A 12,555-nucleotide genomic window follows, 5' to 3' on the forward strand; every position below is an offset into this window, starting at 1 on the left:
TGTGATATTTGTATAAAATAATAAATACTCAAAATATTATTGACAAGGTATATTTATTGAACGTCATGAGGCGTAGTAGTTCGCGACACAACTTCGCAACGAACACTGACGGAAACGTAATAATACATATAAATTCACCGGGGTCGGCGCGATATATACAACAAACCACTATCGATAAGCGATAACATATAATATAATATTACACAAATATCACACTTACTTAAAAATAATTTCGGATCGTCTGATTCGCCAGCAAGAAATGATTTTATAGGTTCCGGTGGAATAGGAAGAGGTGCCAGTACAACTTTTCCAGATGCACAAGTGCACAACACATACCAGTCGTTTCATTGCGGAATTTTAACGCTTGACAATATTGGCATATTTTATCCATTGCACCAATTATAATTTTAGGATGTGCAGAGTAATTGATGTCTGGTGCATATTCGAACGCGAGGCGAACGAATGATGCACACTTGTGGCTCTCTGTCGCGTTCTCTAAATGTGGCTATGTGCCGTTCTCGCGCCGATCTTGTTCTCAATATATTATTTTGTCGTAGACGTTCATCACACTGTTCTCAAGACTCTTGTCTGCGAATTTCTGCTGTTCTGATTTGTCGAGCTGTGTTTCTTGCTGCAATTTGTTCTTCCGATTCATGGGCTCTATTAGCAAGCATACGTCGTGCATTTTTCGTATACTGATTGTTAAGGTTAGATTTCCGCGGCATTATAATACATTTTTAAAAAAATTAAAGAATATTCAATACTGAACACTGCACGATAATAACACAATACTAAGTATTTATGGGTAGTGGGGTAACGTAAAATACGAAAACACTAAACCAATGCAATTTAAACTGTATAAATATAAATAACAAACGAAACTAACCATGCAATTATACATAGGTATGTAAATGTATTAAAATGTTAATTAATATATTAATACATTTTAGACAAAAACTATCCTATCTTTTAAGTTGGACCAAAATACACAACATGTAAAAAGTTTCAACAAAATCCGTTCAGTAGTTTCGGAGTTTATCGCGAACATACATCGTGACACGAAATTTTTATATATATAAGATATATATTATATATTATAATAACAATAAATTAATTTCACGATTATCTAATTTATTATAAGTCGACGTTAGCAAAGTTTAAATCCCAATTGCACGATATTTCAATTCATGTCAGTACCTATTAAAGTGTGACAGTTTCTCAAAATTTCACTATTCTTGACCATACACGTGGAAATAATTTGATAAAATTCAAAAGTCCGAATTCTTACTATCCTCCTCCAGGCTCTAGATGGTCCTGTTTCTCCAGTTCTCCACTACAACATATCATCGTTGACACGACAAAACTTTACACTAGAAAAACGTTAAAAAAAAAAAATCATATTGTAGTAATTTTATTAACGATTTATAGTTGGTAACGCATAGGAGAATTTTTTAAGATGGAGATAACACATATTAAGATATTTCATCAATGATTTATTGCAGGTAACCCATAGAAGAAATCACTTTTTATTTTTCTGTAGTGATCCAGCCCACAGATCGTGGTGTATAAGACAAGAGATGACAGGGTGTAAATAATTCAAAGTCAATTGTAGAATATTATGAACATAGACTTTATTTTGACATGTAAAACTGATATTTTTAATACACTGAAATTTGTCAGAGAGTCGACTGGCGTGAAGGTGCTCGCACTGACTCTGGTAAATCACGTCTGAATATCGGGTGGATGGGTCCCTGTTTTATAGGCCTACTCTCCACTCTTCCCCTAGCTATGAGATAGCGTTGACCCCGTTTACGATTGCACGTGTGTGGTCGTGGGTTTCCAGGAAACGGTCGCCTCCTATGCGGTTATCGCTGCCGACATATTAGATATATTATCTGACGGATATTTAATTATAATAGAATAATATTATATTTAATATTTATGCCCATAGATATTTATGGTTTTAACTCTTTTTATTTATATTTTCACAACGCTCTTTCGGTGGTCGGATACTCAGAACTACGCACCCTATTTCTTATTGCGTCGTTGTTCTTAAATCCCCGAGGTCGACAACTTCCCAATGTGTCATATTAATGTGTCATATAATTCTCATATTATGTCCCCCTCGCTATCTAGCCTATGCGTTTATGGCGGGACGTCAGTACATAGCATTTCATTAATTCTCAGATGCAAGTAGCACATAGGAGATTTTATCAATAAATAGATTATTTTTTTCTGAATCCAGGGTTACCAAAACCTCAAAATCATAAATTTGGCACATAGGATGTTTTTTGTGCCAACGACTATATATATTGTATATACTCATTACTCGTCTTCTGACCACAAACTTTGAAGCTTGAGTATATGGCTACAGCATAAATAATTATTTGTCGTCATTGCAGTCTGAATTTCTAATTGTTATTCCATATTACTTAGCTATTTTTCTAATGATAATTTAAAAACGTACAAATTCCTGGTAGTCCATAGCGCTAGTTATTTATCACAAGTTAACAGTTAAATTGTATAGTTCATTTCTTAAATGTTTTAAAAAAAATTACTATTACTAAAAGTCAAAGACTTAACATTCAATGATTATACGCTCTAGTTATTGATATTGTTTATTCTTTATTTTATATTATGCATAACCGAGCTTTAAAAAAGTTTAATATAATTATGTTTTTGTACTTTTACATCATATATTTTATTTATCTATTTATTTAATCAGAATAACAATAAACACATACATATTCACATATCACATAACGTGGCATCTTACTTAAATACAAGTTATTAATGTCTACTTACATTTCTATTATTAGGTACTTAATACCCAATCCTTTTGAGTAAAAACTTTTGGTGGGCTTATGGAGTTCACAATTAATTTACAATATTAATATTGATGTTGAAGATAAATAAAATACAGAACTGAGTGAACTGACAAAGAATTAATAATTTTAATATACCTAGACACCTAGTTAGTTGACTGTTGCATGAAATTGAGCATATTTTATATTTTTTAAATTATATATTTAAATTCAAATTTATTTTGTATGATTTTAATATTATTTAACAACAATAGGTAAGTTCAATAAACATTGTTTTTCATAGGTAACGATATACCTAATATATTTATGTAATTGTAATCTAATACCTTTATTAAATATTCCTATTCAAGATAAAGTCAACTAGCCAAATTACAGTTACTTTAGTTTTATTGGGTAAATAACACTCTGAAGTACTTATGTTAAGAAAGCATACATATATTAAATTAGTTTCAACTTACAAATTACTGTAGAAAAAACTGCATGATTTGGTATGGGCATAAGAAGAGTGATGTAGGAGTTTTGGGACACACTATATAGGTATGGTTTATAATATTAAGTACATAAACATTCCAATCAAATTTTTCTAATTAAAGATAATTTATTTCTAGGACTTTTTTTTCCGAGTACCAAAAATATATATAAATAAATGTATAGATAAATTATAATCTCCTTCACAAGACGCTTATAATGTTAGGTTTGTTTTTACTTAAATTATTCTTAGAAACAACATGGGTGTGAAAAAACTTAGTAGGTGCCTTTTATAGGAATTACGGTAAAAAATTCGGGAGTATAAAAGACCTAGGAAAATAGTCCGAGGTATAAAATGTCAGAATTAGATAAATCCTAAGCCTAAAAATTCCGAGGTAAGAAAGCCCGGTACATATTTATAACAATATTCAAAATAATAAATTTAAAAAAAAAATCAATGATAATAATTAGGCACCTACCTATTTACTATCATTACCATCATAAGCATATAATACCTATATTATAATGATTTCTCAGGTTAATTAAGTATTAACTATCTAGTTAATACTAGATTTTTTACTATCTTAACTAAACAAATTCCTACATATGTGTATGTACAACATCATTTAAAATAATGTATTTAACCGATATATTTTCTGAATATTTTTCCGATGTTGGTACCCATACAAGATTATTTATTAATTTCGTCAGGTAAATCATTTAGTTACAATTTATATCAATACTAATTGGAAGTTTGACTGTGCATCACATCATATATTTCCTTTTATCTAACTATTTGTACCAGAAATTTTCACCACGGAATTTTTATGCCTCGGTCATTTCAACCACGGACCTTTTGGTAGTATAACCCTTTTATATAGATCCCACTTGCAAATTAGTCATCCCATTGGTCATTCATAGATTACAATCTGCAATCAATAGTCATTCACATTTCCCTAGAATAAAATCTTCGGATCTATTGTCTATAAATTTGGCTAACATAGTTGTAGTATAGTTACCAATTTTAGTTTATAAGTATTAGGTATTGCATTACATTGTTAAATATTAATAATTACAATTTACGATTGTGTATCATCATCTATTTTTAGAAGATTTAACTGTTTCTAGTTTTCTACTGTTAGCACTGTTGGGGAGCAAAATTATGGACCTTTTCTGTTTTACCAGATACCTTTTTTTTTGTTTTTTTTTTTTTTAAGGCAGGTATGTAATTAAGCATGATGAAAAGAACGTGCTTCTACCGGAAGATAAGACAGATAAGTAAAAACATAATATATATTATATACCTCTCACTTACATAATTGTAACATGAAGAGAACGTTGTATACATTTTTTTACAGTTAATTATCCATTAATATTGCAATATACAAACCTTAAAAAAAAATTATCAAGGAACGCATTATTGATATGCCTGGTCTAGTAAATACTAATATGAAAATAGGGTGACAATTTACTCTCTATAGTTCTTCATTTTTGAGTTAGGAACACCCAAGGCCGTAACTAGAAATTAATTTGGGGGGAGGGCTAAATCTAAAAAAATGTATTCTAATTTTGTTCATGAAGCAATATTGACTGCCTGTGTACCTATCGGTATAGATGTAATGTTTATAGTTATTCAAAATACGCTACAAAAACCAAGCCTGTTATATTTATTTATTTAACGTAAACGTACAATGTATATTGATTATTCTAGATTGAAATAGTTATTTTACTACCACATAATATAACACCAAACAATTTCGGAGAAGGGGGGGGGGGTTGTATTATATTATATAATATAATTTTTATAACGCTTCAGGGTGACCACGACGGCATCGTATTTTTATTTAACAAGGATTACAAGAAGAAACAAATTAAGAATTAAAGAAACAAAAAAAAGGATTTAAAATACCATCCAAATACTTCAAAAATTAAAGCATTAAAAAAGTATTGAATCTTCAGTAGGTACTTTTAATCACTTACTTTAGAACACTGGCAGTGGCATAGATACTGTACAATATATCCTTCTTTGTACGTGTCACAATGTTATATTGATTTGGCGACTATACACGTTATATGAAATGCGCAGAGATTACTTTTTCTGCTTCCAAAATGGTTTTAAAAAAAATAAAAACAGTTTAGTTTATAATAACATTTATCACGTGAAACATAACTGAAATGTCTATAACCCACAGATAAATCTATTTCATCTATAGTTGCTAGACATATCTAAAAAACAAAAAATGTTATACAATTATTGTTTATTTATAAATGTATAATAATGTATTACAGAAGCATTGTGAAATAAAATATTTTAATTTGGCAAACATTATTTTAATTAAACCACAATATCAACAAATTAATATGGTATGCACTATATTATTATATTATACACTACAATTATAAGTCGTAACATATACCTGTGATATTGTAATACATATGTGTACAGTGTGTACTTATGTACGCACTCATTTTTCGTAACATTTTTTCATTAGAAATATAATTGATTACGTAATAATATTTACACTAATAAGGATGAAGATGAGTATTTCGTGTAAAATTGTTGTTATTTTTAATGAGTTGATGTAACTCGATCCATTTCTTAGTTAATTTATCTAGGCGAAAATCGTATTAAATAGTGGGACTTTTAGTATAAATACCAAACACATAGTTTCAATTATCATCAGTGTACTCATCTTTTTTGTGAAGACAAATTTATTTTCAAACATCACGTTTTGTAGAATTGTACATTAGTACCTTCATACTAAAACACATTCAAAATGGCTACAAAGGTAAGATTATATTCTATACTTATTATTTACTAATTTTTAACAAATACAATCATCATTTTTATTTTGATAATATTTTATGTTATTATTTATATAAAATATTTTATTTATGAATCATATAGAATTACATAAAATAATATTCAATAAATACTACAATAAATCAGTCCAACCTAATAATAGTATACTATTATAGGCGGTACCTATTACAATTTACAACAATATTAGTTACTATGTACCATGAAGTAGGTATATTAATTATCCCTTAAATGAACATATTTTTTTACATCATTAGAAAAATGCCATCGGCTTAATTTTCACGTTCTAATAGAATATTTAAATTACATCGGAGATTGAGATTTAGACAGTCGGTGTGTAGGTAGATAGTAGAAACAATTGACTTTACAAACATTTTATTTTATTAAATCACACTGCAGTAATACAAGGGCATATTCCGTATATTATAATATATTGTCAGAGCTCAATAAAAACGCAACGTTTAACTTTCCAGTTGATAATGTTTGCCGCTTTGTTCGGGCACATGGCCTTTGCTTACCCGCCCATTGAGTACAAAAGTTACGATGCTGACCATCACTACGATCACGCACCTCAACCATATCATTTCGAGTACGGTGTGAAAGATCTTCACACGCACGACATCAAGAGCCAGCACGAGGTGAGCGACGGTCACGGTAACGTCAAAGGATCGTACCGTCTCGTGGAACCAGACGGTTCCACCCGCGTGGTCGAGTATACCGCTGACCACGAACACGGTTTCAACGCCGTTGTCAAGAAGATCGAAGCACCCCATTACCATGGCGAGCACTCTGCAGACACCGTGGACGACTACCAGCAACATCACGAGTCACTTCATCCGTTCAAACATTCGTCGCACAACAAGTTTTACTGAAATCAAAAAAGAAAAAAGAAAAGGGCACCGCGATTATGCAGAAAATTGTGTTACCAAACAGCTAGTCAAGCGGTTGATGCTACAGATTATTTGCTATGATATGCACGTCGTGCACATTTTTTTTTATTGAATAAAACATTCGCCATTGCAGTTGTTACTATAGAACACGATGTTGTATTTTTTTTTATCTACTCTTGCTAACCTGCATCAACCAGAGACGGAATTATATTTTATACGGATATACTGATATAGGCACTAAACATATTCCGCCCCTTAATAGGTAAACAAGTTATAATACCCCTTAAAAAATACTCTAAATATTAAATATAATAGGCAACAGTGCCGAAACCATTTGAATTTTATAGACTATCTTTTTCTCACTTTTCGTTATTTAGCCTACATTCGAAGAATTTCAATGAATGCCCATTACATTTTAATGAAAACCTACAATGATAAATTGATAGCTTTTATGAATTATGAACCATCGTTAATAAAACAAACTTAAAACCATTGTTATTGGAATAATAATTAAAACATTAAAATTTACAACATTTTTTATAATACTTTCTTTTTAAGTTATAATAAATATTTTTATATAAGTACCTAACAATTTTTAACTTAATTACCTATTTTAATTTTAGAAGTTGAGATGTTTTAAATTAAATTCTTACTATTTAGTACTTATACCTGGGGCATCTGTAGGTCGACAGTCGATATGTAAAATACATGGAATACACAGTTAGAATAAATTTGAGATTTAGAAAAAATTACATTACTGCAACTGATAAAGTTACAAGAATTCTCCAAGTGTTGGAAATCATCAAGGTTTTAACTATAATTATAACAAGGTTGGGTCTTGGGTATTCTCTTATTTTTATGCTTGATAAAAACATTATTCTTCACGAGAACAGTAACTAAGTTATTGTTAATGTAGGTATCTACTATCTATACCTACCGTTTGTAATTTCTACATTAAATGCTAAGACCTAAATATTATATTCGATAAAATCGACTGAAGAAACTAAATCAGATACATGTGTAGTTTATATGTGTGTGCCTCGTGCCTGTTTAACTGTATAAGTTGTAATACCATTAATTAATGTAAAAAACTGTTATTGAAGTAAACGAAGATTATATGAGTATGCCAGGTAGCGTGGGACAGGTTTATTTTATATGTATAAAATAATGAAACAGACATTTGAATCATACAGCAGTCTTCAAATTTATTTAAACATATTTTATATATAGGCAGGTAAATATATATATTTTTGAATATTTTGAAATTTAAACTTAATACAAGTATATAGACATATAGTATTAGTATATAGGTATACTTAGGTACGTATAATTTAATCAATAATAGTGGCAGAACCATATTTCTGTTCAGTCGACCAAGACATGCTACGTCGTTAAATAAATAAAACGTAGGTACATACACAAATACGCAATGTCCTTCAAGGTATGCACTACAGATGTGATCAGTATTTAAGTCATTGAATTTGAATTTGTAAACGAAGACGAGCTATTACTTCGACTCATTATCATTGAAAACCTAAATCTGTGATCACTCCACACTCCCAACTCCCAAGTGCATATATAAATACCGTAGGTATAAGCAAGCCAATAGATATATAAATCTATAGATTCAGATAAATCTAAAATTGTGGGACACTAGGACTTATAATTAAGTCGATGCTCCAGATGCAGATCAAGAGGCTCTGGTTTACTATATTCAAATATAAATACACATACACAATACACTTAATATGATATTAGTAAGGACGTATACCATGAGATGATTGTATTTATATATGCCTATATATAATGAGTTTAGGAAAAAAAGCAATTGAATAAAAAGCAAGTGAAAAAAGCAAGTGAAAAAAAGCATATGGAAAAAAAAGCGAAAACCAATTATTATATTATTTATAGGTATAAATTATTACAAATAGTTTGTTAAAAAAAAATCAAATAAAAATAATTCATTAATTAAATATATTATGTATATTATAATATTATAATGAGTCATAAGTGTAGGTATTTCATGTTAAGTGCATCAACATGATAGTGCTATCTGAATCTATCTCTAATCTAATTTTTTTAATCAGTGTCCAAATAGAGGGATGATTATAGCTAACGGGTTTAGAAAATCGATGATTAAATCCTTCTGTTTCAATATTAGTACGCTCTGCATTTTTAATAGTTGTTTCGTGTACATTCCACGTAGCAGGTGGGAAGATTGGATGAATATTTTGAAATTTAGTTTTTTTACCTGGCCGTGAAATTCCAATTGGTCTATTTATTCCCGAAATATAAGTTTGATCAAAATAATTCACTAGTATGCTATAGCATAGGTTATAATCCTAAAATTAATACTTTAGTAGTAATTTTTGTTATTATGTACAATTTATGTCTATAATAATAATAATAATTGGTTTTCGCTTTTTTTTCCAATATGCTTTTGCTTTTCTTTCATTCGCTTTTTTTCAATTTGCTTTTTTTTCCATATGCTTTTTTTTCACTTGCTTTTTTTCCCTAACCCCCTATATAATATGTATTATGTACATTATACATATTACATAATATACATTTATGGATGAGTGTACACGAGCATATTATACATTTATATACGGAATAATTATAATAATAATTTATACGAGCGTAATATATTACATTAATTAATAATTATACCACATGTAAAAAATAATCTCATTAATTTGGTCACACTAGAATTATGGGTTCCACGTGAAGAATATTAATTATCCATACACAGTACACACACACAAATGCAAGGGACATCTAGCGCGTAGTGTGTTGCCACGGACCAACTCCTTCATAATATTATAATAGAGTGGAATCCTTCCAGAAGTGCAAATGACTGCTATTTGTTGTGCAGTGGTTTTAAATTATTAAATTTAGGATTTTCAGTATCTACTTTTAAATTAATCTACCAACAGCATATAGCTTATATTCATTATTTAGATTAAAAGTCAAATAGGTCATCCATATAGATATGCTGTTGGAAAGGCTTAAGATATTCCACATTTTATTTATATTACGATTGCATAATATTATAGGAACCTTTTATCAAAAATCCAACGAATGTATAAATAAACCTTAACTACACCTTGAGGATTTTCACACATATTAACCAAACAATGATCGATCATATAGGGTAACTAAGGTGTGTAAAGTAAGGACAGTAAGGTATAGTGTACTTAGAATTTTTTGATATAGACAGTGGCGTAGCTAGACATTTTTTTCTAGGTTGGGCCCGATATTTTGATGTAAGGATTACCAATGAATATTTTTATAAAATAAAAAAGTATCAGAGTACCGTAGGTTATAAATTTTTTATAGGCATATTACATGGATTTATTTTATGTTTTAAAACTAATAGTATAAAATTAAATTAATAAAAAAGATATAGCTCAATTAAAATATTTTTAGATTGAATATTCCAATTTCCTTTTTTTCATTGATTCAAACTCGTCAATTACAGCAGATGGATATTCTATGAATTTTCCACTTATTTCTCTCTCAATAGACAGCAAAGTTAAATTATTTAGTCTGCTACTTGTCATCGTTGACCTTAGATATGTTTTTACTCTTTTCATCGTCGAGCAACTCCTTTCTGCTGAGTGCTGAGGCACTAGATACTGGAACTACCAAAACATTTTCAATAATTTTTGTTAATTCTTCAAATCCAACTTTGTATTTTTTACTTCTTGACATAATTAAAAAATATCAGATGTGTGATGTAGCGATAACCGTGGTCGGTACCATGTGCGGGTTAGCGCAATATGCATATGCATGCGCATGCGATATATACATGCATTGAGCATTCCGTATACTCACCCGACACATGGAACACATTAATAATGCCCATGTCTCCTCGCCCCAACCAAGTACGATCGAACGTTCCACGGAACGATACAAATGTTATACTAGAGGTACTTACGTTGCCTTAACACAGTGGTCCTCTACCTTTTTTGGTTCACAGTACACTATTGCAGGCACAGATCCAGAGCAAAGATCTGTGGGGGGGGGGGGGCAACAATTTTTTTACAACGCAAATACAATTATAATAAATTATTATCCTTTATTCCTAATTTAACAATTTTGTTATAATAGTAGGCATCAATGTGATAAATAAAATAATATTTTTATATTAAATAACAAAGTCTAAACACCTTTTTACATTGTCACTTTTTCCAAATCTGTCAATTATTTGGTCAATGCTTATTTCAACTTCCCTATGAACATTAAGTATAAACATAACGAAGTTAAGCGATCCTTTTGCATTCTAGAGCGTAGCCAGGTTTTTACCCGTCTCAGGGTAGAGAAACTTGTGATTTTAAATATAGTAATATCAGGATCTGTAGAATTATAAAAAAATATGTAGGCCCTAGGCCCCCCTCCTGGATCCGTCCCTGCACTATTGTACATCACAAGTTTTCACGACACATCACTCACGCACTTGACAACCATAGCAACTTCGGCGGAGGCAATAGTTATCGCCACGTGCCTATACATGTTTGACATTTCTTGCTGCATATACGGCATACCTAATCGACCTCGCGGCACATCGGTTGAGAACCACTGGCTTAACGTTTCGATCAACCGATACACACCAATTAGGAAGGGATTACATCAGATCACGGACTATATACGGATCATACGAAATCGACCCATCAACAGTTTTTTCCACAAGAAGAGCCGATGCGCAACATCCACGCCAGTCTACATCACGCCATCACGATACACTTATTAGGTACTGCTATGTACTGACGTCCCGCCATAGACACATATATTTTAAAGGCTTAAATAGCGAGGGGGACCTAATATGAGATTGTTCCAGTGGCGTACACACGGGGAGGGGGGGTTTTGGGTGTTCAAACCCCCCCCCCCCCTTTAGTATTTTTTTCAGTTTACGTAATTACGTAAAAATGTATAATAAACATGATGACAATTTAAGAAAAAAAATTAATAGTATTAATAAAAATAAATACAAAATTAAATTAAGGGAATTTCAGTGTTACCGTCACAATCGAGTTTCGATTAAAAAAGTACGGCGAGAAGACCGTCGTCACCGAAGTTGTTATTTAATAATAATTATTATTAGATATGGGATATTCCAAATTATACTCCATTATATTATAACATTATATTTTAAACTGAAAAATAATTATTTACACGGGACAGATTAAATGGATTGACCATGTTGTAGGTATACCGTGATATAAATTTAACTCCTGAAGAAGTCATTGATGAGTTGGGACAAAAACCTAGGAAAATAGACATTGTTTTTATAATGAAAATAAATATTAGTTAAACAACATATTATTTTGATTTATCAATGTATAATATATATACAGTAGAGCCTCGATAATCCGGACCCCCGATAATCCGGAGAACGCGGTAATCCGGACGGCAAAATTCCATTTGTTGAAAATTAAAAGTATTGTTCAGAAAAAAATTACCGATTACCATACTTAAGTTCTACATACATATTATTATAGACATTTTTTTTTTTTTGTAATTCATTAATTTAGTTTTAATTTAATTATTA

General features: G+C 30.5%; 1 protein-coding gene across 1 annotated transcript; it reads left to right on the top strand.

Moving 5' to 3' along the window:
* The first annotated feature begins 5,949 nt into the window (after positions 1–5,949).
* Positions 5,950–7,151, top strand: LOC111033189 (cuticle protein 7-like). Its single transcript, XM_022313831.1, has 2 exons — positions 5,950–6,082; positions 6,588–7,151. The coding sequence occupies exons 1-2, from the start codon at positions 6,071–6,073 to the stop codon at positions 6,984–6,986; spliced, it is 411 nt and encodes a 136-aa protein (XP_022169523.1). The 5' UTR covers positions 5,950–6,070; the 3' UTR covers positions 6,987–7,151.
* The last annotated feature ends 5,404 nt before the right edge of the window (positions 7,152–12,555 follow it).

This window comes from Myzus persicae, unplaced genomic scaffold, assembly GCF_001856785.1.
Source record: "Myzus persicae strain clone G006 unplaced genomic scaffold, MPER_G0061.0, whole genome shotgun sequence".
Lineage (NCBI taxonomy): Eukaryota > Metazoa > Arthropoda > Insecta > Hemiptera > Aphididae > Myzus > Myzus persicae.